The sequence below is a fragment of the Myodes glareolus genome, chromosome 12 (assembly GCF_982192425.1).
Source record: "Myodes glareolus chromosome 12, mMyoGla1.1, whole genome shotgun sequence".
NCBI lineage: Eukaryota > Metazoa > Chordata > Mammalia > Rodentia > Cricetidae > Myodes > Myodes glareolus.
In genome coordinates, this window is record NC_142037.1 from 5,237,524 (window position 1) to 5,264,673 (window position 27,150).

At 40.8% G+C, this 27,150-nt stretch overlaps 1 protein-coding gene across 8 annotated transcripts in view; it reads left to right on the plus strand.

Moving 5' to 3' along the window:
- The first annotated feature begins 8 nt into the window (after positions 1-8).
- Fam149b1 (family with sequence similarity 149 member B1) overlaps positions 9-27,150 on the plus strand; it is a 45,908-nt gene continuing 18,766 nt past the window's right edge. For 4 of the 8 annotated variants that reach the window (XM_087911914.1, XM_087911918.1, XM_087911915.1 and 1 more), the window contains exons 1-7: positions 9-183; positions 3,523-3,627; positions 5,152-5,281; positions 8,314-8,456; positions 10,213-10,329; positions 12,018-12,185; positions 19,181-19,368. In XM_087911914.1, coding sequence (XP_087768040.1) covers positions 137-183; positions 3,523-3,627; positions 5,152-5,281; positions 8,314-8,456; positions 10,213-10,329; positions 12,018-12,185; positions 19,181-19,368 — 898 coding nt within the window. In that variant the 5' untranslated portion in view covers positions 9-136. Of the gene's footprint in view, positions 184-1,116; positions 1,206-3,522; positions 3,628-5,151; positions 5,282-8,313; positions 8,457-9,285; positions 9,424-10,212; positions 10,330-12,017; positions 12,186-19,180; positions 19,369-27,150 lie in introns of those variants that run through there. The other 4 variants (XM_087911917.1, XM_087911919.1, XM_087911920.1 and 1 more) reach the window with 4 other exon arrangements.

Genomic DNA, 27,150 nt, shown 5'->3' on the forward strand with positions numbered 1-27,150 from the left:
GTCCGGAATCTAGGCGACGGGGCGAGACGGGGCCGGTAGGTGGCAGGAAGGGGCTGGGCCGGAGCTGGCGGGAGGGCCAGGCCCCGAGGTCCCCGCCCTGGCTTGCCCGCCCCGGCCGCGGAGGAGAAAACGGAAGATGATCTCCAGATACACTCGGAAGGCCGTGCCACAGAGCGTGGAGCTGTGAGTGGATTGCTCAACCCGTCCAGCCTGGGCCGCGGGAGCTCTAGGGACCCTTCCTTGGCCTGTCCTTCTCTCCTTTCCTTTCCCAGGGCTCGTGAGAGAAAATAGTATTCTCGTCTCTCAACCCTGGTGGAAGCTGTCTCTTGTCCGTGGGTCACCAGCGGAGAGTGTGTCATCCATGCTATCCTAAGACTGTTTTTTGGGCTGTTACTACGTGAATTGAGGGAATGGATATCCAGAAGCACTTAATGTTCCCACAGTGCTTCTGGCCCCACTGAAGATAATAGCTGAATGCTACAATAAAGTTGAACGTGTCTAGTTCCAAACACTTTGCAAAGCTGTTTGCCTGAATGCATTAGCAAAACCAGGAGACCGACTTAGCACAATCTGCAGATAAAAATAACAGATCTTTACAATGTGGTTACATTCTATTTTTTTAAGTGAATGATTACTTGTATTTATACAAGTTTTAAAAAAAGCATGTTTCCCTTACATGAGTAAACATTTTACATATTACAGGTAAAAAACTAGTTGTCCCAAGAACCCACGTACTCAAGCAGTTTGTTGTAGATGAATAGCAAGGTATTTTTCTTAGCCAGTTCTTTTGCTGAAAACTGCATTTTGTGGTTACAAAAAAGAGGACCAATCACTTTATTATTTATCTCAAAAGGTAACCTTATTTAAAAAAAAACCTACAAATCTAAACATTTGTATGTGAAAAAGAGTCAGCTCCACTGTAAATCCTCAGGGTGCATACCCACTCATCAACAGTTTTTATATCAGGAAGCTGAGGGCCGAAATGGGCACAAGGAATTTTTTGTTTTGTTTTGTTTTTCAAGACAGGGTTTCTCTGTAGCTGTGGAGCCTGTTCTGGAACTAGCTCTTGTAGACTGGCCTCGAACTCACAGAGATTCGCCTGCCTCTGCCTCCCAGGTGCTGGGATTAAAGGTGTGCACCACTGCCTGGCTGGGTACATGGAATTAATCATCACCTTTGATCACCAACCCATCCTAGCAGGAAAGGTATGTTAGCCAGCAATAGCCAGGCTGCCGTTGTTCCTATTCTCTGACCTCAACAAGTCCCAAGTTCAACTATTAAAAATGTGTCTTTATAAATTTTAAACTGTTCCCCGAGATTTCTACCTCAAGCCATTAACAAAAACATTTTAACCTAATTTTACTAATCTACATGTCTAAATTCTTTCTAAGGGTAGTGGTTGAATCATTATTCTGCTCCAACAGCAATACTTGGAAAAAGCCAATCACTATTAGTACCAGTAACACTGCCCAGTGAGGGGCTAGAAACCCCCTGAAGAGTTTTCATACAACCCATAAATTATGAGGGATGTGGGGACCACAAAGGCAACAATCAGAACTAAGCTCAATAACAGCATGAGGCCCTCAGAACACGGTCCTCTGGGCTTTGCCAACCACCCTGCTGTGGTCCATGAGTTCTAGTGCTACTTATTGGTCCCCTTGCATGGCCCAGACAGTAGGACAGTAGGGCCTCAATAAGTGGTAATAAAACCTTTATTATGGTAATAAGTGGTTAAAAAAAAACTGTACTTAGTGCAAGAGTCATACAGAGAAAAGAAAGCAAACTGACGGGTGGTAGCGGGTGGTAGCGCATGCCTTTAATCCCAGCACTCAGGAGGCAGAGGCAGGCAGCTCTCTGTGAGTTCAAGCCCAGCATGGACTACAAGAGCTAGTTCTAGGACAGGCTCCAAAGCTACAGAGAAACCCTGTCTCGAAAAACCAAAAAAGAAAAAGAAAAGAAAAGAACACCCTGCTTTCCATGAGCATGCCATCCGCTGAGGAGTATGTTATCTCAACACCACAGCAAATCGGGCAATAGACTCTTTAGGGAATAAAAATAAGAAACAGTCATTTCCCAAAAGGATTTGGCTTAAAATCTGTTTTTAGTTTTTAAAATTTCATTCAGTGTGTGTATATGTGCATACATACTAGCTTATAAGAGTCACTCCTTCCATTTTGTGAGTCTTGGGATTGAACTCGGGTCCTGAGGCTTCGTGGCAACTACCTCTCCCTACTGTGCTATCTCATCAGCCCCAAATTTGCTTTTATAATTAATTCTAACCAGAGAAGTTCAAAATACATTTTGTAGTTTTGATAGTTCCTAAAAGTAATGTTTCCAAAAGGGAATTCAAGTGGAGTGGATGAGGATTAAATGCATATAAATAATAGTAAATTAAAGTGAGTTTTTTACTTGAGGTGTAACAGTGATAATCCATTTTCAAGCTGTAGCTTCAAACAGCTTTCTAACAGGGTACTAAGTATATGTGTTGGAAAGAGTTTAACAAAAGTACTCACACATACGGCCTTCCACACTCACCCACTTTCTTTGGTGCTGGGAATTGAACTTAGTGTCTCACATATGCTAGAAAGCTCTACTGCTGAGCTGCATTCCCAGCTTTGGGAATGAAAAATTCAAAATAAACACAAAAGCCAGGTGTGATGACCTGACATTCATATAGTTTTTTATCATATTTCTATTGGACATTGCTCCTCTGGAATCTATATTCTGCTGGGCTTGTCCACTGAAATAAATAGACTATGTCAGCTATTATATCTTCTAGAACTAATAATCTACAGTAGGCATCATTTCCCTACAAAATACATTCAGAAACTTGACAGATTAGACAGAGTTTTACAAGTTTCTTTACAGGAAATCTTCCCAGGGCCTTTAATGTGCAAATGCACTTCATAATCCCTGGTACACGTTTTTCACTTAAAGCACAGGATTAAATAACTGCTTATGATAATTACAGTTATTAAGTGATGAAGCCAGTGTTCAAATCTAGGTAGTCTGGCTCCAAGGATTCCCAGGGGAAATGAATAGTTTGGGATTTTAGTGAATCATACCATATTTGTACATAAAACTAAGACCCCAGTTAGTGGTTTGCACTTTAACTTTTCTAACGGTGGACATGATTAAAAAGTATATTCGGCTGGCGAGATGGCTCAGAAGTTAAGAGTACGTACTGTTCTTGCAGAGGACCTGAGTTCAGTTCCCAGCACCCGTATCAGGGGTCTCAGTTATCTGGACTCAGACTCACACAGGCACAAACACATACATGTAAATTTTTTAAAAAATGTATTTTTACTTGGGGCTAACAAGATGGCTCAGCTTGTAAAAGCTGTTGCTTACCAAGGCTGACAACAGAGTTCAGTTCCTGGGACTCACATGGTGGAAGGAAAGAACCAGCTCTCACAAGTTGGTCTCACTCTTCACATGCACACACACAGAGAATAAGTAATCGTGAGCCAATGACTCTAGGGAATACCAACTATAAAGAGAAGACTGTTTTATCTTTCACAGGAAAGGAATAACAAAGCACGCTCTTAACCATCATCCCCTTCCAGAGCAACTGGATGACATTTCCTCTACCAATGACGGCCATGAAAAAGATACAAGTTCGCAAAGGTACTAGCACAAAGCATGCTTGCTTACTTATTGCACTTGCTAATGGCAAAAATTTTGTTCATTAGGACCTCACATATGCTAGTGAAACAAAACACGAATTTTATCTCTCTGAGAACCTGAGGCAGGAGGCTTGCTGGAACTCAGACTTGCAAAGCCAGCCTGTGTGTGTGTGTGTGTGTGCGTGTGTGTGCACGCGCACACTTTTTCCCCTTAGGACCATTTATTTTTCATTCTGGAATATCTACTGGAAAAAATCACTTTCATAACTTTCCAGAAGTAGCAATATGAAATTTATTTTTAATTACTTTCCAGAAGTAGCAATATGAAATTTATTTTTTAATTACATATGTGTATGTGTGAGATGACTGCAGTTACCAGCAGAGGCTAGAGGTCAGGTCCCCCTATGAGCTGCCTAACATGCATGCTGAGAACTGAATTTGGATCTTAACACTCTTAGCTTCAGAGACATCTCTCCTACCCACCAGAAGTTAATATGTAGTTGTTGTTAAGTAATTAGATTCAAAGGGGATCAGACATTTGATTTTAATTCTATTCCTGCCATTTATTAGCTGAGTAGCAATGGGCAAATGAGTTAATGGATAATGACATAGAAAAACAACAATCAGCCAGGTGGTGGTGGTACATGCCTTTAGTCCCAGCATAATTCTAATTTACCGTGGTGAGCGGGTAGTTGCGTAGAAGATGCAGGTTCCTTAGCTTAAGAATCAAATCGCAAGCCGGGCAGTGGTGGCACAGGCTATTAATCCCAGCACTCAGGAAGCAGAGACAGGAGGATCTCTGTGAGTTCAAGGCCAACCTGGTCTTCAAGAGCAACTTCTAGGACAGGCTCCAAAGCTACAGAGAAACCCTGTCTCAAAAAACCAAAAAAAAGAAAAACAACAATCAGAAGTTGGTTCTTTGGAAACTGGTCAGTAAAACTGACAAATCTTTCGTTGGTTTGACCAAGAAAAAAAAGACATTATCAACATCTCTCATATGGTCTTGTAACTATAAATCAGATAAAGTATGTAAAGTGTCACACAATGTTTGTCCTGTATGAACACAGAGTAAATAATACCTGCAGTTCCTAAGAAACAGACCAGCTCTGAAGAGGGCTCTGAAGGACAGTGTGCTGCCATAGGAAACACTGGGAATAAACGTGAGATTCCTTGAATTTTAAAGAGAGCTCTTTAGAACTGCTTTAGCAGGTTACAGTAGCAAGGGTTTAATGAGGTGGGTATCTGTGAATGCACTTGGGGAATTACAGGTACTAAGCGAGTTCAGATGTCCTGTCACCATTTCTGAACTACCTCCAGTGGTAAAGCGCGCGTGTCACCGGTGGACACTGAGCAGCACAGCTGCCGTCATTTCTGTATTGCTAGGAGGGCTTTTCACAGTGCTTGAATTCCAAGTCGATTTTTGCCTCTACAGATATATTGTACACATGTTTACCACCTAAGTTGCTGAGGAAACGTGAAAATTTTTCTTTTTTTTTCCTCCCTTTTTCTCAAATTAACCATTTAGTGAGTCTGACATCACCCAAGAATCACCGTTTACATCAACTGACACCGGGAACTCGCGTTCTGCTTTTCCAAGCTATGCAGGCACAGGGATCTCTACAGAAGGCAGCTCTGACTTCTCTTGGGGATATGGTGTGAGTTGTCTACTAATCATTCTGCTGCAGTTCTGGGAAGACTCTCTTGGAACTCCTCAGGAATTGTCATTCCTGCACTCTTCGCACTGTGTGTGCATGCATGCATGTGTTTGTGGTGTAGGAGTATGCTTGCCTTGTTGCCTTGTATGGATGCGTGGAGACCAGATGTCAACATTAAGTGTTTTCCTTGATCACTGTCACCTTATTTATTTATTTATTGTTTTTTGAGACAAGGTATTTTTGTGTAATTTTGTCTGTCCTGGAACTTGCTATGTAGGCCAGGTAGCCCCAAATGCACAGAGATCCACCGGTCTCTGCCTCCTCAGTGCTGAGATTAGAAGCGTGTGCCACTATTGCATAGCTTATTTTTTTAAAAAAAAATGTTGTGTGTGCATGTATGCATTTTCTGTGTGTGGTTGCTGGTATCATGATCCACAGCTGGAGACTATAGGACAACTTTGTGAAGCTGCTTCTCAAATTTTGTCTTTCCGTAGGGTCTGGGACTTGAACTCAGGTGCAAGGCTTTGGAGACAGGCGCTTAATCTACTGAGCCATCTCTCCAGCCCCCACTGTTTTGATTTAAACAATAATTAGCTGCTCTCTTTACAGAAAAGCCTAATTGTTTAAACCTATTGTTATTATCATTAATCACTTCCCAATAGTTTTTTATGTATGTGTGTTTCCTTGGTTATTATGAATGTGCATACTATTTTGTTGTCTAATTTTGTCATTTGTCGTTAATGGTGAGGTTTGTTATTACCTCCACATCTGTCAACTAGAATAGTGTATATATAGTAGTTCTTGATGTTAACCTATCATAATAATATCGTCCCTGTATTTAATATTTGGGTTTTCAGGGTTTATTAGCTTCTTCAAGAATATTTTGAGCATATCTGTTGCTGTAGTTACTAGGATATGGAGTGAGACTTCCATAGTTCAGTAGTCTAATGAGACTGCCCAGAGGGTGGAGAAGTACAGAGTGACAAAGTGCTCTAGCAGGGCATTGAAACACTGTTATAAGAGAGTCTCCTTGAGACTCTAGCTTCGTCTGTCCAGTAGGTTGAGATTTAAGGACTGTGGAGGTTACCGTGTGAAGAAAGAGAACAAGAACTTCTCAGACAAATAACGGCAGCTCTGCAAGAGCCCCAGAAGTGGGGATGGCAAGATGGTTCAGTGGTTAATGTCATCAGGACCACCAGTGTTTGGATCCCAGCATTCATTGTAGCAGTCTGGGTGTCCCCTCAAATGCCTGTAATCTCAACTCTGATGGGGGTGAAGACAGAAAGATTTTTGGGACTTGATAGTTTGCATCTTAGCTGAGATTCAAACTGCAGACTCAGGAAGAGACCCTGCCTCAGGAACAGGCACAGAGTGATAGAAGAGAAAAACTAATACCCTTGCCCTCCTGGCCCATGTGCATGCACACACACAGACACATAAATAAAGAAATAATGTATTTCAAAGGTAAACATTCTTGGGACTGAAGAAAAGATGGGTGTGTAGAAGATGTCCAAGATGGGAACCTAGGGAGGAAATATAAATGACGGGGCAGAAGAGCAGGATTTGGCAGTAGGGCCTTGCAGGGGTGGGGTGGGGATTAAACTTTATTCCTGGTGATTTAATCAGATGCCTTAGCAGGAAGATCCAGTGAGCTGAGTAAACAATCCCGCCACCCTGTGTTGTGATCAGTATTTTTAGTTTCTGAACGTTGTGTACCTATTTCCCATCTCTTGCTTTTCTTTAAGTGCTTGCTGTACAATGAATTTTTAGAATTAATTTCTAAATTACTTTTAAAATGTATTTCTGGCCAGGTGTAGTGGCACACGCCTTTAATCCCAGCACTCAGTAGGTGGAGGTGGGTGGATCTCTGTGAGTTCAAGGCCAGCCCGGTCTACAGAGCTTCCAGGACAGCCAGGGCTACAACACAGAGAAACCTTGTCTCGAAAAACAAACCAAAAAAACATATTTCTGTAAGTTGTCCTTATAAAGAGAATCAGAAACATCTGAAAATTCCTTGAGATAAAAACTCCCCAGTTTAACTTTCCTTTTATATAAACACAGTATCTCAATTTGATTGCTTTTAATTTTTTTATTTCTTGGTGCTGGAGATTAAAGTATTCCCTCTGCTCTTGTGTTTGTGCGTGTTTCTCTGTCTGTGTCGGATGCACAGATGCCATGGCATGAATGTGGAGGTCAGAAGACAACTTGTGGTTGTGCTGGGGAGGTGGCGCAGTGGTTAAGTGCACTGTCTGCTCTGCCAGAGGACCAGGGGTCAGTTCCCAGCACCCACATGGCAGCTCACAGCTATCTGTAGCTCCAGTTCTGGGGGATCTGGCAGCTTCACACAGACATCCATGCAGGAACAAACCACATAAAAATCAATGAATCTGCTGGGCGGCAGTGGTGGCACACACCTTTAATCCCGGCACTTGGGAGGCAGAGACAGGAAGATCTGCGAGTTCAAGGCCAGCCTGGTCTATAAAGTGAGTTCCAGGACAGCTAGGACTGTTACACAGAGAAACACTGTCTTGAAAATAGAAAAAGAATAAATAAAAATAATAAATTTTTATTTTTAAAAAATAAAAAGCAAAAAAGACATCTTGTGGATGCCAGTTCTCTCCTTTCACCTATGGGTCCTGGGATTTAAACTCGAGTCATTGGGATTGGGCCCGGCAGCAAGTGCCTTTACCCACTGAGGTAAATAAATATATTTATTATAGAATTTTTAAGAGCAGCTTAAAATGGATAGAAAATTCAATGTTATCCACTGGTACTCCTTCTCCATAGAATTGTACAGATTTTTTTAATTAAAACTTTATTACAAAGAACTTGCCCCCCAAAAAAAGTCAGACACCAAAATTAATCTGACACAAAGTCGATACATCCCTCTGGCTCCTGATTGCATAAAAATATTTTTAATAGGGAAGATGTCAAATCAAATGTGAAGTGCCTCAGGTTCAGAATAGCTAATCTGACTGTACAGAAGTTCACCAAAATACATTCTTAATATCTCATCTAAATGTTGTTTCTAGGAACTTGACCAAAATGCCACTGAGAAAGTGCAGGCCATGTTCACAGCCATTGACGAGCTCCTGTATGAGCAGAAGCCGAGTGTGCAGACACAGAGTCTGCAGAAGGAGTGCCAGCAGTGGGCATCCAGCTTTCCTCACCTCAGGTACCAGACGAGACTGCAGTCTAGGCTGTGGGCATCTCAGATCTGGAATTCTGAACATGTATGAGCTTTGGATTTTTTTTTTTTATTTGATAGGGTCTCACTATGAAACCCTGGCTGGCCAGGAACTCACTGTGTAGACCAGACTGGACTTGACTCACAGAGATCCACCTGCCTCTGTCTCCAGAGTACTGGAATTTAAAGGCTCACCTGGCCTGAGCATGGTTTTGTTTCTTTCTTTCTTTCTTTCTTTCTTTCTTTCTTTCTTTCTTTCTTTCTTCCTCTCGTTCTTTCTTTCTTTCTTCTAATGGACACGATTTTGATAAAATTATCTAAAGCCATGTTGTATAAAGCCTCAGCTGAAAAAATACTCAAATTAGTAGAAATTTTTAGACTTACCCTAATCAACATGCCAACACATTTATTCTAATTAAGCAAACTTTTTTTGTGTGTGATAAGTCCTCCCTGTGTAGACAGGCTGGCCTTGGACTCATTTATCTGTCTGTCTCTGTCTCCGTGGTGCAATGTAAAACTTTTTAAGATCTGCTTGTCCATGCGTGCATGAAACAAAGTCTCAGATAGCCCAGATTTGCCTGGCCTTGAACTTTCTTTTTTAAAAAATATTTTTTTGCACACCTTTAATTACAGCACTCATAGGCAGAGACAGGTGGATCACTATAGTTTTATGTACTTTGGTCTATACATTAAGTTCCAAGACAGCCAGAGCTACTTAGTGAGATCTTGTCTCAAAAAGAAAATTTCTCCTTTATCTGTTGTGTTTTTCTTACATGTATTTATATGTACTGCACATATGCCTGGTGCCCGTGGAGGCCAGAGCCCTGGAGCTGGAGTTACAAACAATTGTGAACTGCCATGGAGATGCTGGAAACTGAACCTGGTTCTCTGCAACAGCAGAAAGTGCTTTTAACCCCTGAGCCATCTCTCCAGCCCCAGGCATTGATCTTTACATGTGAGCTGATGATCTTTAACTTCTGATCCTCCTCTACCCTTCACCTCCAAGGGTCTGGGATTGTAGACATAGCCTTTCTTTTGAACAAAATGGCCAGAAAATGTTTTTTATACAACTGTCTACAAGTAATTCTCGTGTATTTTAAAGAACATACATACACACATTTCCTGAGAAATCACCATAGTACCATGTCTATATGTACTGAAGTTTCTGTTTAATGTTATTAAGAACATGATTCATGGGCTAGAGAGATGACTCAGCGATTAAGAGCACTGGCTGCTTGACCTAGGTTCAATTCCCAACACCCACATGGCAGCTCACAACTGTCTATAACTCCAGTTCCAGGTGGATCCAACCCCGTCACATAGGCATACATGCAGACATAACACCAATGCATGAAATAAATCATTTTAAAAGAAAGAGTATGATTCATAGTTCTCACTAATTGGCTGGCCCTTCATCCTCTCATGGGGGTTGGGGAGAGGGTGTGCAGTGCATGTTGATGATTGAACCCAGGGCCAAGTGTTCTACCACTGAGTTTACATCCTTAACTTCTCTTGGATTTTTCTTTAGAGTCCTGGGCAATAGCTTTATCTTTTCCATATATATTCTATTAAATGTACCTGAGTAATAATTCACATTTCCTCTCAAGAGTCACTCTTGACCAGTATCTGACTAAATCTGTGGTATCTTCGTGTAGAACCATCAGATTTGGCGCTGAAATGCTCATACTTGGCATGCATGTATGCCAAGTGAAGGTACTTTACTGTGTCTGTTCTTCGTTGGAAGGATTCTAGGTAGGCAGATAATCACTCCAAGTGAAGGCTATGGATTGTACCCTCGATCACCTTCTGCTGTGTCAACTTCACATGAAGCAGCCTTGTCTCAAGAGAGAGACTCTACCATGTAAGTATAACGCAAGCACTTGAGTCTCCAGTGCATAGCGATGGTTCCTGTGGAGGACGCTGGCACAGAAGAGCAAAGCCTAGATCCTGAAATGTGTGCTAGTGTTGCCGGATTTTAGAGACAGGGTTTCTCTCTAGTTTTTGGTACCTGTCTGTAACATGAGGGGCCAGGCTCGTTGGGTTTTCTGCCCCTCCCAGTACCCCACAGCCGGCAAGCCCCAAAGAAAATCACACAGAGATCTCCATAAGTTATAAAACTGATTGGCTCATTAGCTCAGTCTTATTAGCTCTTGTAACTTATATTAACCCATTGTTCTTATCTATGCTAGCCACATGGCTCTGTACCTTTCACAGCAGGGCAGGTCACATGTTGCCTCTTCGGTGATCTGGGCTGGACTGCAAAGGGAGCTTCCTGCTTCCCAGAATACTCCTGTTTTCATTGCCCCGCCTGTACTTCCTGTCTGGTTGACCCACCTATACTTCCTGCCTGGCCAATCAGCGTTTATTTAAAACATGATTCACAGAATACAGACAATTCTCCCACACCACCTGTCTTAAAGCTAGCTCTTGTAGACCAGCTTGGCCTCAAACTCACGGAGATCCACCTGTCTCTGCCTCCCGAATGCTGGGATGTGCCACCACTGCCCGGCCTATTTTTTAATCTAAATAGAAAATATTTACATGAAACAAAGTACACAAAAAAGCACACTAATACATAAATTGAGATTATGGTTTCAAACAAGATTGTCATATAACACAGATAGTAGTGTGTAGGTCAAAATGATAGTCCAGGGAGTTAAGTATTAGAAAATGGTGTTAGGCTACAGAAGCACAAGCATGAAAACATGAGAAATTGAGTTTGCAGAGATAATTCTTCTGTTTTGGGCTGATTTAAGGGTTGTGTCTAGACAAGATTTCATTATGTAGCCCTGACTGGCCTAGAACTCACTATGTAGACCAGGATAGCCTCAAACTTAACAGGTATCTCCCTGCCTCTGCCTCCTGCAGGGATTAAAGATGTGTTCCACTACAGCCATCTATATTATTTTAAATATATATTTTAATGGATGCTTTTGGGAAACTAGATTCCACCTCCTAGTTAATGAAGTCAGCCCCTACCATGGTGTATGCAAAACAACAAGCATACAGTGAAACACAGGAGATGCTTCCAGGATACAGAGTTGACAATGATTTCTAGGATGTAATGTCATAGGCAAAAGCGAAAAAAAAAAATGGCCAAATTCCTGTGTACAAATAATCAAAAGAAGAAGAGAATATATACAATAGGATAAAGTGTTCACAAATCATATACCTAATAAGGATTAGTATCTACAAAGTAAAATGATTTTTACAATTCAGAAAATCAAAAACAGCCTAACTGAAAATGGACAGAGGACATGAATAGCTGGTTCTCTAAAGGTACGCGAATGGCTGTCAGGTGTGAGAAAAGATGCTCAGCATTAGCATCAGAAGAGAAATGCCAGTCAGAGCCAGGCAGTGTCACCTAGCATGACCAAAGTACTGAGTGCAGTCCTTCAGCACTGGAGAAAGAAAAAAAAAAAGACTTAAAATAGTTCAGAAAACTATTGCCAGGACAAGGGGGGTTTGTTCCAAAAGTTATGTTACTTGCCACGTGAAAGCTGTTTACGTTAATATGTCACTAATACTGCTTTTTCTTCTCTCTCCAAGATTTGGTATAAGGGGAAAGAAGTTACATTTTTCATCTTCTTATGCTCATAAAGCATCTCCCACCACTAAACTCTCTGGCTTGTCTGTTGCGGAAGGGGAAGAGGTGGACTGTATAATCTTTTCTGAAGGAATAATTGAGGAGTACCTAGCTTTCGACCACACAGATACGTGAGTACTGTGTTTTAAGACTGTCGCTCTGTTTTGGGTATCAGCGTCTACTTTTATGAAACTGCGCTATTGGTATCACCCGTAAGCAGGTTTGTAACAGTCTGATCCCGTGTCCAGTTGGCTCCAGTTGTAAGCGGTTTGTAACAGTCTGATCCCGTGTCCAGTTGGCTCCAGTTGTAAGCGGTTTGTAACAGTCTGATCCCGTGTCCAGTCGGCTCCAGCATACAGAGCTTGTGTCTCTTTGCTCCCACACACCAGGCTTCCCTCTGTAGCTTCCTTCTTCACTTAGAAATTGCTTTTTTCCTGAGATGAGAGCTTTCTAAATGACTTTCTCTCCATAATTTGATTTTATCATTTTATAAATTTTCACCAGTAGAAACTGAAACTTCAAAGAGTAGTTGAAGAGATGTGAAACTTTGTTTATTTAAAATAAACTTTCTTGCTTTATTTTTATTACTATTGTTGTTTTGAGACAGGGTCTTACTATGTAGCTTTGACTGCCCTCAAATATATAGAAATCTGCCTTCCTCTGCCTCCCACATGCTAGGATTAAAGGTGTATGCCACCATGCCCATCTGATTCTTTCTTTCAAAAAAATACATATAGTTTATACAAGTAATAATGTGTATTTATATCCACTTATGACAGCAGTCATATAATAGATGTTACTTTGACATGGAATAGATGAGAATCAGAGTGCTTAAGTAATTTGTCTGAGACAGAGTTAAAATCAAAACCTTGTTCATCTGTTTCTAAATCCAGTAATCTCATCATATTGCATGTTACCTCTCTGAAATGTAAACTGTTTTTCTTTTTGTTGTTGTGGTTGTTGTTTTTTGAGACAAGGTTTCTTTGTAGCTTTGGAGCCTGTCCTGGAACTAGCTCTTGTAGACCTGGCTGGCCTTGAACTCACAGAGATCCACCTGCTTGCTGAGATTAAAGTCCACCACCGCCCATTACAAACTATTTTTCTAAGTTCTAGATTTAATTTTGGTAAGTGATATTTATCCAGAAAGTTATCCATTTCCTTTACATTTTCCAATTTTGTGGAGTACAGGTTTTCAAAATATGACCTGATTATCCTCTGTATTTCCTCCATGTCTGTTGTTATATCCCCCTTTTCATTCCTGATTTTGTTAATTTGGATAATTTCTCTCTGTCTTTTGGTTAGTTTGGATAAAGGTTTGTCTATTTTGTTGATTTTTCTCGAAGAACCAACTCTTTGTCTCATTGATTGTTTGTATTGTTTTCTTTGTTTCTATTTTGTTGATTTCAGCTCTCATTTTGATTATTTCCTGCCGTCTAGTTCTCTTAGGTGAGTTTGCTTCTTTTTGTTCTAAAGTTTTCAAATGTTCTGTTAATTCACTAGTGTGAGATTTTTCCAGCTTCTTTATGTAGGCATTTAATGCTATGAACTTGCCTCTTAACACTGCTTTCATTGTGTCCCATAAATTTGGATATGTTGTGTGGTCATTTTCATTGAATTTTAAGAGGTCTTTAATTTCCTCCTTTATTTCTTCCTTGACCTATTGATGATTCAGGTGAGCATTGTTTAATTCCCACAATTGTTTGTGGGTTTTCTGGAATTGGTATTGCTGTTGACTTCTAGTTTTAAAGCATGGTGATCTGATAAAGGTACATTGGGTTATTCCAATTTTTTTGTGTTTGTTGAGGTTTGTTTTGTTACCGAGTATGTGGTCAATTTTTGAGACGGTTCCATGAGGTGCTAAGAAGAAGGTATATTCTTTTCTGTTTGGATGGATTATTCTATAGATGTCTGTTAAGTCCATTTGAATCATAACATCTGTTAGTTCTCTTATTTCTCTGTTCATTTTTCATCTGATTGACCTGTACAGTGGTGAGAGGGGAGTGTTGAAGTCTCCCACTATTAGTGTGTGGGGTTTAATATATGACTTAAGCTTTAGAAGTGTTACTTTGACATATGAGGGTGCCCTTGTATTGAAATTTCCTCTTGATGGATTTTTCCTGTGACTAATATGAAATGTCCTTCTTTGTCTCTTTTGACTGATTTTAGCTTGAAGTCTATTTTGTTAGATATTAGGATAGCTACACCTGCTTTTTTCTTAGGTCCATTTGATTGGTTTTTTTTTTAATTTATTTCTTTATTATGTATACAATGTTCTGTCTGCATGTATACCTGCCCACCAGAAGAGGGCACCAGATCTCATAGATGGTTGTGAGCCACCATGTGGTTGCTGGGAATTGAACTCAGGACCTCTGGAAGAGTAGCCAGTGCTCTCAACCTCTGAGCCATCTCTCCAGCCCCCTGATTGGTATATTTTTTCCCAACCTTTTACTCTGAGACATTATCTCTCTTTGAGGTTGAGATGCATTTCTTGTATGCATAAGAGGGATGGATTCTGTTTTCGTATCCAATCTGTCAGCCTGTGCCTTTTTATGGGTGAGTTGAGTCCATTTACATTAAGGGATATTAATGACCAGTGGTTGCTATCTCCTGTTAATTTAGTTTTCATCGTTGGTGATGTTAATTTGTGTGTTTTTTTCTTCTTCAGGATTTACTGTAATGAGATCATCAATTGTCTGTGTTTTTGTTGGTGTAGCCATCTTCCTCGGGTTGGAGTTTTCCTTCTAATATTTTGTGTAGGGCTGGGTTTGTGGCTAGGTATTGGTGAAATCTAAATTTGTCATGGAATATCTTTTTTTGTCCTTCTATGGTGATTGACAGTTTTGCTGGGTATAGTAGTCTGGGCTGGCATCCATGGTCTCTTAATGTCTGCATAATGCTTGATCATGACCTTCTGGCTTTCATTGTCTCCACTGAGAAGTCAGGTAGTCTGATAGGTCTACCTGTATATGTTACTTGGCCTTTTTCCTTTTAGCTCTTAATATTCTTTCTTTACTATGTACGTTTAGTGTTTTGATTATTATGTGGCAAGAGGACTTTTTTTTGGATCCAGTCTATTTGGTGTTCTGTAAGCTTCATAGGCATATCTTTCTTTAGGTTAGGAAAGCTTTCTTCTATGATTTTGTTAAATATATTTTCTGTGCCTTTGAGCTGAACTTCTCCTTCTATACCTATTATTCTAAGATTTGGCCTTTTTATGTTGTCCCATATTTCCTGGATATTTTGGGTTAAGCTTTTGTTAGATTTAATGTTTTCTTTAACTGATGAGTCTGTTTCCTCTATTTTATCTTCATTGCTTGAGATTCTCTCTTCCATTTCGTGTATTCTGCTGTTCATGCTTGCATTTGTGGTTCCTGCTCTTTTTCTCATGATTTCTGTTTCTATAATTCCTTTGGCTTGTGTTTTCTTTATTTTTTTCTGTCTCAGTTTTCAAGTCCTGAATAGTTTCTTTTATATGTTTGAGTTCTTTTTCTTGGTTTTCTTTAAGTGATTTGCTGATATCTTCCATTTTTTGCTTGTTTTTTTCCTCCATTTCTTTAAGGTAATTTCTTACTTCATCTTTAAGAATTTTAAACATTCTCTTGATGCTATTTTTATGATAATTTTCTTCTGGTTCATCCATTGGTCTTACTTTTGTAGGGTCTTTAGGTTTTACTGGTATTGTGTTGCTCTTTGTGGTGTAGTGTGTGATCTTACCTTTCTCTCATCTTTTCCTCTAATAGGTGTGGTTGGGGCTGTCTGAGATTCTGTTGAATAATCTTCTAGGTGCCAGTGAATCTAAAGCTCAGGTGGTTGTTCCTCGTAGTACACTCAGTGTCAGAGTTCTAGTTACCCTGTTGGTTACTCCTGTTCCTGGAGGTAGCTCAGTGCTCCTGTGCTTTGCTCTGCTCCCTTGGAGTTTGCTGTCTCAGGCCTACTTTGACCCCGGCTGCTGACTTTGATCTGTTTCTGTAAATCTTGGTCTGGATCTCCTCCTGCAGAAGTCTCTGGCTTGGAGTTGGACCTGTTGTGGTGGAGATTGCTGACTCTGGATCTGGTCACTGGGTCAGTCCTGATCTGCCCGGTCCCAGGACTGGGTTTGCTCCTGGCTTCTGCTCCTGGTGGAGCTTGTTCTCTCTGTATCTTAGGTAACTGGTTCAGTCCCACTCTGGTTCCAGTGAAGGTCGCAGACTCTGAGTCAGGTCATTGGCTCAGTCCTGATCTGCCAGTGTCCCAGGACTGGGTTGGCTCCCAGGGCTGGATTTGCTCCTGGCTTCTGCCTCCGGTGGAGCTTGTTTCCTCTGGCCCTCTCTGTCCTAGGAATCTCCAGCTTTTGGTTTTTTTTTAAGAGACTCCTCTTTCCCTAGCTTTTGTCATCTACTTCATCTGTCTTTTGTTTTTTTCTCAAAATAGAAGTCCTCCCCTTTAGTCCTTCTTAAGTTATGAAGAATGGAGTTGACTGAAATAACATAAAATGTGGTACAAATGGCTGACATGTGCTCCCAGGGCACCTTTCTCTTTTTCAGATGAGAGTAAACACAGTGAATTTTCAGGCAATATGGGCAAGATATTACAGATACTACCAAAGTATCTTCTTGTAAAGTATCTCAGTAGTTGGGCTTTTAGGATGTTCCTAACTAAAGCTGGGCCTATGGACAAGCCTATAATCACAGTTATTCAGGAGACTGAGGCAAGGAGAATCACAAGTTGAAAGCCAGCCTTGGCTACAAAGTGAGATCAGGATAGCCTATGCAACCTGGCAGAACACTGCTTCAAAATCAAAAGTTAAAATCTGTGTTGTCGCTCAGTTGTCGAGCACTTGCTCCTGCATAGCTGGAAACTCCAGTTAAACTGAAAATATCGAAGGTCACAAAATAAGTGAAAATGCCCGCAGGAAATGAGAATGTATGATAACTTAAGCAAATGATTTTATAAAAGTAAAAAAACCGAGAAAAAGTAACATTCCTAACTTACTCTTTCTATAAAAAGTAAACTTAAATTTCACACATAAAAATTTGCACATGACAGATCAAATCATGTAGGTTTAGAAAGCAGATATGAAAGTATTTTTTAATTTTTTGTTTTCTTCTTTTTTTAAGTGCTGAAATTAAAAGCATGTCACCACGTTACACCTCAAAAGCATTTTTAAACCCTAATACAGAATCTACAAGTCATATAAGAAGTTCTTAAATTATGATGTTAGATGGCATTTCTGCACAGGAAAAAGAAACACAAAGTCAGTAAAACTAGGCAAAAATATCTGTACCACATTTATAGAAATAATTTTAATGTATATATCAGTGAGGAAAAGACTAGGGATTAGACAGGAAAAGAACATGGACAGAAAGTTCTCACGAGCAGAACAAACGTTTTATTTTTTAATTAATTAATTTATTTGTTATGTATACAGTGTTCTGCCTGCATGTATGCCTGCCCACCAGAAGAGGACACCAGATCTCATAGATGGTTGTGAGCCACCATGTGGTTGCTGGAAATTGAACTCAGGACCTCTGAAAGAGCAGCCAATGCTCTTAACCTCTGAGCCATCTCTCCAGCCCCAGAACAAACATTTTAAATATTTGAAATTCAACCTTGTTTACATTAGAGATAAAATGTCAACCCATAACGAGATGTTGTGATCTCCCATCAGTTTGAGAGGACCTCAGGGCAATCGTGAAGGGTTTCTTCTTTACTTATCTTTCAAATTACAGAGTAGATGCCCTTCACCTCACTAATTGTATTTACAGGCATCTATTCTATTGATGTAATCACCCATGAAATGAAATACTGTATAACAATTACAGTACCTACCATGGTCAGAAGCCTGACTAGTTGGATAGATGTGGTGCAGCCGCTGGAATCTTCCAACTGTTCTCTAAGAGACAGGCTGATATGTGCTGATAGGACAGTTCCAGATGCACTGGTAATAAAACATGAGGTACAGTGTAACATGCAATGTAATTATTTCTCTGGAACAATATAGACTACTTGTTCTTGGTGGTGGGGACCAGGAATCAAGAGATATAGGAGACATCCTTTTCATCATGAGCCTTTCTGTACATTTTAATTTTTCACCAAACTATAGGCACATGTTGCAGCATTTGTTGGGTAGGGGCAAGTGTGATCACACCTGATCTAAGTAGTGAGTTCTACCCAGTCAGGGCTACATAGCAAAATCCTACCTCAAAAATAACATTTAAAAATGAGAGAAAGTAAATGCAGTTCAGCACAATCATCTGATCCTCTTAGTCCCTACTACTGCCAAGCTCGTTCTTCCTCTGGTAGCTGCCCTACATGACCTCTTTCCTGCCTGTTTTGTTTTGGGGACCTCTGTCTGAGAGCAATCTCCTGTAGAAACCTAGAATATTTCTTCCATTCCTCAGTCACTTTCAGAATTGCTTTGTTCTATTCTATGGCAGCGGTTCTCAACCTTCTCAATGCCGTGACCCTGTAATACAGTTTCTCATGTTGTGGTGACCCCCAACAATAAAATTATTTTGTTGCACCAGGCGGTGGTGGCACACACCTCTAATCCCAACACTCAGGAAGCAGAGGCAGGAGGATCTCTGTGAGCTCAAGTCAACCTGGTCTACAAAGTGAGTTCCAGGACAGCCAGAATTCCACAGAGAAACCCTGTCTTGATAAAACAAAACAAAAAAAAATTATTTTGTTGCTACTTCATAAGTAATTTTGCTACTGTTATAAATTGCAATGTAAACATCTGCTATGCAGCTGGAGCCACAGGTTGAGAACCACTGGTCTATGGTAAATGAGCACACTGTCAGCTAATTCCCTCCGCAGCCCCAGACTGTTGGTATTCCCCTTAGAGAAGCAGAGAGGCTCGACTTAGTGGGAGTTCCTGGTTATAGGTGTGGAGTCTCCAGAAGAACCCCAGGGGACTTCCGGTCTATTTCAGTCCCATGTTTCCTTTGTGGGGCATTAAGGCAGGATGCTGATAAAAGAAGGAACTTCTTCTACCGAGAACTTCTTTATTTCCCAAGGCAGCTGCAGGTGCTGGGTGAAGAGGAGGGTGGAGCGGGTACACCATGCACATTTCTGAGTATAAAGGACAATGGTGGGGCTCAGGGAAGAATAATTATGAAATCTTTCCCTCTTGCTTCTATTCCAGGGAAGAGGGATTTCATGGAAACAAATCAGAAGCAGCTACAGAGAAACAGAAATTAGGGTACCCTCCCATTGCTCCATTTTACTGCATGAAAGAGGATGTCCTTGCTTATGTTTTTGACAGCGTGTGGAGCAAGGTTGTGGGCTGTATGGAGCAGTTGACACGTAGTCACTGGGAGGGATTTGCTTCTGGTAAGGATCCTAATGAAACCAATGTGAAAAATAATTATTTATGATTTACAAATCCCAGTCAGTCTCTTTGTTTGTCTGTGGTGCTGGCTAAACCTGGGGCCCTGAGTGTGCCAGGCAAACGTCACCACCAAGATACAAGAGACAAAGTCTCACGGAGCTGCTCAAGACAGGCCTTAGACTTGGGATCCTCCTGCTTCAACCTCTCACCTGATATTCTAGGGCTTTGCTACCAGGTCTGGCTCTAAAAAATCAAAGCTGTATGCTTTGTTAGTACAGTACCTGGGTAAGAGAGACAGCAGAACCCAGTATTTTTCTATCTTCACACACACAAACACACATACACACACACACACACAAACACACACACACACACACACCACACTTGTGAAACCAAGTTTGTCGGAGTATTCCACACATACTTAATAGATTCTCACACACCATGTGAGTGTGCTGTGGTTGAATTCTCACACTACCTAGAAGATGACTTTAGATCCCACAAGGGTTTTCAGTTCCACAGCCCCTCCCACTTTATACCTCACACAACACGGTGAAGCCTCGTGCTGTGACCTGTACTTCTACCCAAAAATTAGAACTCATGAGTCTCCTTCCTTAGGCTTGATTAATCTGCTAGAATGGTGCACAAGACTCAGGGAGAAACTTAGGCTTTCTGGCCTAGAAAGAATACTACAAAGGATGTAGATGAATAGCCAAAGAAGAGATGCCTAAGATAATGGAGGAGGGAAGGGTGTATCCTCACCACCCTCTGAGCACCCTCAAGTGAGTAGTCGGGAAGCTCTTCTGAAGAAGACGTTTGTTTGGATTCTTATTAAGCCCTCATTATCTAAGCATGATTAAATAATCGGCTCGACCTCCAGCTCCTCTCTTCACAAACGTCAGGGGAGTATGGCTAAGAGTTCCAAGCCTGATTACATGTTGTTCCCCTGACAGTTAGCTCTCCTACTGGCTCCCATCCTGAAATTATTCAGATTCTCCCAGCCACCAGCCATCTTCTCTGAATGCAGAAAGGTACTGTTGCTTTGAAGGTTCCCAGGGTTTTAGGAGCTCTGTGCCAGATGTAGAGACCAAATATGTTCTTTATATTATATCAAAGTGAGTCTGATTAATGTTGGTGTTTTGGACAGAAACTAGCAGAGAACTTAGTAAATATCTGAGAATGGATGGAGCAGTAATGAGGCCTCATCTGTGGTCATCACACGAGTACAGAGCTTGTACTTTCTCCTCCAGCTGTAAGAAAAACCATGTAAGTGGCATATGCTTAGCCAGTCTCAGTGAAGAATAATTAACACACAGGTACTTCACATCAGGTGTATAATTGGTAAGCTGCATTGTGTGTATATAATCAGTACAGTGAATATGCATCACTCCCTTTATAAGCCCTCCCTTCTGTCATTACACGTTACATCCATTGCCAAAAGATGCTCCTACTGAGAGAAGCCAGATCAAGTATGTGGTGGCCCCCATAGGCTCATAGAAAGTGGCACTATTTGAAAGGATTGAAAGGATTAGGACATGTGGCCTTGTTGAAGTAGGTATGGCCTTGTTAGAGGAAATGTATTTCTTGGGGTGGAGTTTGAGGTTTCAAATGCTCAATCAGGCCCAGTGTCACACTTTCTTCCTGTTGCCTACTGATCCAGATGTAGAAGTCTCAACTACCTCTCCAGCACCATGCCTGCCTTGACAGTAATGGACTAAACCTCTAAACCTGTATGTCAGCCCCAATTCAATGTTTTTCTTTATGGCACATGCCTTTAATCCCAGCATTTGGGAGGCAGAGGGAGACAGGTTTCTATGAGTTCAGAGCCAGCCTGGTCTACAAAAATGAGTTTCAGCCAGGACTGTTACACAAACAAACCTTTGTCTCAAGAAACCGGGGAGAGAAAGAGAGAAAGAGAGAGAGAGAGAGAGAGCGAGAGAGAGATGCTGTGATCATGGTGTTTCTTCCCAGCAATAGAACCTAAGACAGAGATTGGTGCTAGAGACTGGAGTATTGTTGTGAAAGGTGTGACCATGCTGTTGTTTAGAAGAATGTGAACTTTGGGACTTCAGTTGAGGCTTTCAGCAGGACTTAATGGGCCATACTAGTAGGAGCATGGAAGACAGTGGAGCTGAGGGGGCCTGGCTCAAAAGGTTTCAGAGGAGAAGAATATTTATATGTGGCCTAGAGAATGCTTGTGAAATTTTGGTAAAGAATGTATATGGCTGCTTTCTGCACTTGTCCAAAAAAAAAAATCTGCCTGAGGCTAAATTGAAAAGTTTAATGGATTAACAGCTTTGGTAGAGATTTCCAGGCTGCCTACTAGTGACTGTGTTGCTTGGTTATTATTGCCCACACTTACACAGATCTATAATGAAAAGGAGCAAGCCAAGCAAGGAAAAATACAAAATGTACAGTTTGAGAAGAAAAGGAGCTCCAGGAAGTGTAAAAAGAAAATCCTGCTGCTAAGTTGAATAAAGGCAGTGGTGACTTCTGGACAAGACTCTACCTAGCTAAGCTTTCAGTTTGTGAAAAGGAATGAAAGACAAGCTTAGAGCCGGGTGATGGTATGTGCCACCCTAGCACTTTGGAGGCAGACACAGATAGATCTAGTTCAGGCCAGCCTGGTCTACAGAGTGAGTTCTAGGACAGCCCACAGTGAAGGAAACCATCAGTAATAGAAAGCTAGCGAAAATGAATTTGAATGAGGGGGCCATGTTCCAGTTCCAACAAACAGCAGAACTTGGCAGCTTCAGCCAAATGGTTCTGGCCTTAGAGTCAAGGAATGACAAGAAAAGCTGCTGCGGCTGGGCCTGCGCCAGGGGCGTCCCTGACAGGAGGCCTGGAGAAGCCATTGCATGAAGCTGTGAAGGAGAAGCCTGGATTGCCTTCGAGACTCCGAGATGTTGGAAACGCCGAAGCCATGGGACACCCGCTGAAGACAGCTGCTAACAGGGAGTGGAACCAGCCCAAAAGAGAGAAGTGTGCTGCAGTCAACAAAACTGAAAGGCGTTGGAGATCTGAAGAGCACTTTGACATGAGACACAGAGATGCAGAGTTTGGAGTTTGCCTAGCTGGTTTTAGTCTTACTTTAGTCCAGTATTTCCTCACTATGCTCCCTTTCCTCCCTTTTGGAATGGTAATGTATATTATGTGCCATTATATGCTGGAATTATGTGATCTGCTTTTTCATTTTGACTTTACAGGGTGTAATAGTTAAGAGATTGTCATGAGTATCAGAGACTTTGAACTATGAATAATGTGGAGAGAATGGGAACTTTAGAAGTGGAAGTGAATGTAGTTTTGTTTTATGAATATGGCTACAAGCCTAAGGGGGCCAGGGAGTAGATTGTGGTGATCTGAATGAAGATGAACCCTATAGGCTCATAGGAGGTGACATTATTTGAAAGGATTGGGATATGTGGTCTTGTTGAAGTAAATGTGGCCTTGTTAGAGGAAGTGTGGCACTGGGCGGGGGATTTGAGATTTCAAAAGCTAGGCTCAGTGTCACACTTTCTTCCTGATGCCTCCTCTCCAGCATTGTGTCTGCCTACACACTTCCATGTACCCACTGTGACAATAATGGACTAAACCTCTGTACCTGTAAGCCAGCCCCAATTAAATGTTGTCCATTGTAAGAGTTGCTGTGGTCATGGTGTCTCTTCACAGCAGTGGAACGCTAAGACAGAGTACATACTGTCTAACTCCATTTACACCAACACCCACTAAAGTTAATGATCTGCAGTGACAGGAAGCAGATCATTTGCTCCGTCAGATTCTTCCACACAAGCATAATGATTTTAGATATATCCATTTCACTTTTTATATCTGTAATTCCTTTTATTTCTGGATATTATTTCATGAAACCACATTTTATTAATTCATGTATTGGTGGACATTTCAACTGCTTTCCACTGTAGCTCTTACAAACACTAATGTACAAGAATTTAGAGGTATATATTTTCATTTCTCTAGACAAATCCCCAATACTAGAATGACTGAGTTATATGTGTGTGTTAGATATATAAGTATTTTGTTACAAATTATATGTTTTTCTTTAGCACTCAAATTATTCCAGACCTCACAGCTTTAAATAATACTGTTGTCTCACACATTTGTGAGTCAGAAGGCCTAGAATAACTTAGCAAGTCTTTTGTTTAGGGTCTCACAAGACTGAGGTCAAGGTATTGGCCAATGCTGGTTTTCCATATGGAGGCTAAGCTAGGACAGAGTCCAATTATCCTTTTTTTTTAAAAATTTATTTATTTATTTATTATGTATACAATATTCTGTCTGTGTTTATGCCTGAAGGCCAGAAGAGGGCACCAAACCCCATTACAGATGGTTGTGAGCCACCATGTGGTTGCTGGGAATTGAACTCAGGACCTTTGGAAGAGCAGGCAATGCTCTTAACCTCTGAGCCATCTCTCCAGCCCCCCCAATTATCCTTTTGTGTATGCTCAGAAGGATCTGTTCCTTGTGGCTGTGATTTTCATGGCAGCTTTATTTTTCAAGGTCAGCCAGTCTAAAACAATTAAGGGACAGTTCATTTCTAATAACATCAAATGACTGAACTGGACTGAAGTGTACTGAAAAGATGGCTCAGTGGTTACCAAGAGTGGCTGTTCTTCCAGTGAGGACCTGGGTTTGATTTCAGCACCCACATGGCAGCTAACAACCTCTGCAACTCCAGTTCAGGGAATCTGACACTCTCTTCTAGACCCCACAGACACTAGATGCACTTTATACATGAATACATAAAGATAAATATCTTCATGTCTTTAATTACCCTCCTCTTCCTTTTATACTGCCAGCTTCCTATTCTATTAAAAATGTTTAGGAATAAAATTAACTCTAGAAATGAGAGATGTGTGCCAAAAACTACAAAGACCATATGAGCTTACAGAAGACCACAACCTAAATAAAGAGACACAGGAAAGACAGCCTGCATTTCATGGACTAGAAGACATGCTGCTGAGGTGACAGTACTTCCAAGTAGATCTGTATGATCAGTGCAGCCCCTATCAAAATTTCACCTGCCTGAGCTGAGGGTATGATCAGAGAGAACACAGTACACGGCAAAGTCTACAAAAGAAAAAAGGACAAAATGGGAATTCAGCTGCATGTTTTGTATAAATGGGCAAGCAGATCCTAAAAGTCTGGAACTGCAAGGTCCCTCAACAGTTAAAACAGTATTGAAAAGAACAGAACTAGATAACTAAATTCCTGATTTGAAAACCCTTAAAATGCTGCTTTGATTAAGACTAGCAAAGGACAAATACAGTTTCAGCAGCACAGCCAAGATTAGTCAGTCAGGTGACAGGTGACATCTTGCCAACAAATGTGGCTAGAGTAAATGGATTTCCACACAGACAAAAGTGAAGTTGGACCCTGACATCTCACCTACAAGAGTCAACTCAAAAGTGGATGAAACAAGCCAGGTAGATAGCTCAGTGGCTAAGGGTGCTTGCCCATCAGACCCAACAAGCCGAATTCAGTACTCAGACCCTATAGAGAGAGGAAAGAACCAAATCTAACAAATTGTCCTCTGAGTTCCACATGCACACGATGGCACATGTATATCTGAGCACATACCAATAAATGATGAGTGTAAACATTTTAAATAAAATGTTTTTTCTTAAAAATGAAACACTAAATTTGAGTGAAAATTATGAAATCTCGAAAGAAAGCTTATAATAGATTTTATAACTTGGAGTTGACAGTGATTTCTTAGGACATCAAAAGCATGCATAACAAAAAACTAAGTTGGGGTTCATCAAAATTTATAAGTTTGTGCATCAAGAGACATTCTCTAGATTGTGAAAAACCACACACAGGTCAAAATAATTATAACCACCTTTCCAGCTTGGGCCTGGTAGAATGGCTCCCACAAAGAAGAGTGGCGAGAAGTGCCCTTCTGCCATCGATAAGGTGTTGACCCAAGAAAGCACCATCAACAGTCACAAGCGCATCCATGGTGTGGGCTTCCAGAAGCATGTCCCTAGAGCACTCGAAATCTGGAAATTTGCCATGAAGGAGATGGGGATTCCAGATGTGCGGATTGATACCAAGCTCAATAAAGCTGTCTGGGCCAAAGGAATAAGGAATGTTCCATACTGTATCTGGGTATGTTTGTCCAGAAAACGTAATGAGAATGAGGACTCGCCAAACAAGCTCTCCACATTGGTAACTTACATGTCTGTTACCACATTCAAAACTCTACAGTGAATGTGGATGAGAACTAACCTACTGAATCTCAAATAAAGTTGGAGAAGTGCCTTCAAAAAAAAAAAAACAATTATAATCATATACCAGAGGAGATAAAGAACTACAACTTAATAAAGAAAGGACACAACCCAATTTTTAAAACTGAGCAAATGCCTTCAACAGATATTTCTCCAAAGAAGATCTATAAGTGGTCAAAAGTCACACATGAAAAGATGGTGTACAACAACTAATCATTAGGGTAATTCAGATTAAAAAGAGAGAGAGATGCTGTTTCATGCCCACTAAGATGTGTGTGTGTGTGTGTGTGTGTGTGTGTGTGAGTGTGAAGGGTTACTAAAATGTAATGAATCCTATTTTTGAGAGGAAATAAATGGGAAGAGTTTTCAGAAACTGGAACCATCATGAATTACTGGTGCAAATGTAAGATGAACAGCCATTGTGGAAAGTTCCTAAAATGTTAAACAAAATTACCATATAATGCAGAAACTCCTCTAGAAAGTATATATATATTGCCAAGAGAACAGAAAAGACTTTACACAAAACTCCATGTGTGGGCATAGTAGTAGTAGTATCAGAAATAGACCCAAAGTGGAAACTCAGGTGTCTATCAGGTAATGAATAAACACAAATTTGATGTGTGTGTATGTGTGTTATGTATGAAATAAATTGTGTGCACTCTAAAACTCCTGTGTTGAAACTATAATCCTTGATGTGTTTTGGGAACATTTAAGGGAGGTACTTAAGGTTAAGTGAAGCCAGGGGGTACCAGCCCCCTGAACCAGTAGATTTCTTCTAAGAAGGTGAAGAATCACCAGAGATCTTTCTCTTTCTACACATACATAGAGAAGAGGCTGAATGAGAACACAGTAAAATAAGTGGCCATCTATAAGCCAGAAAGAGAAATCTGAGAGGTCAGCCTTGGTGGCATCTAGAACTGTGAGAAATTAAGTGTTGTGTATGCTACCCACCTGTTATTTTGTTAAAGCAGCCCTGACAGACTAATACAGTAGAATACTATTTATCCATACAGTAGAATACTATTTATCCATAAAAAGGAATTAATTACTGAACCATTATTACAACATGGATGAACCTTGAAAATATACTAAATGGAGACAGACACAGAAGGCCACTTAAAAAATTAATGTATTGTTTGATTTATATAAAATATCCCAAGTAAACAAAGCCACAGACACAAAGTAATAGTTGCCAGGGGACAGAAGAAGGGACTTAGAGTGGTGGGAATTTTCTGGAAATGACACTGTGGTGATAATTGCACAGCACTGAGTGCAGTGAGAACTGGCATACACTTTAAAGTGCATTATGAGTCTTACCTCATTACCAAAAAACTTACAGCCTGGGGCTGGGAAGATTAAATTAAGTGGCTAAGAGCCTTTGCTGCTGTTACAAAGAATTCAGGTCCCAGTAGCGACATGGTGGGTGATTGAAAATGGTCTGTAACTCTAGTTCCAGAAAATATGATGCCCTCTTCTGGCCTCCATGAGTACTGCATGCATGTGGTGCACACACAGAAATGTAGGCAAACACTTAATAAACAC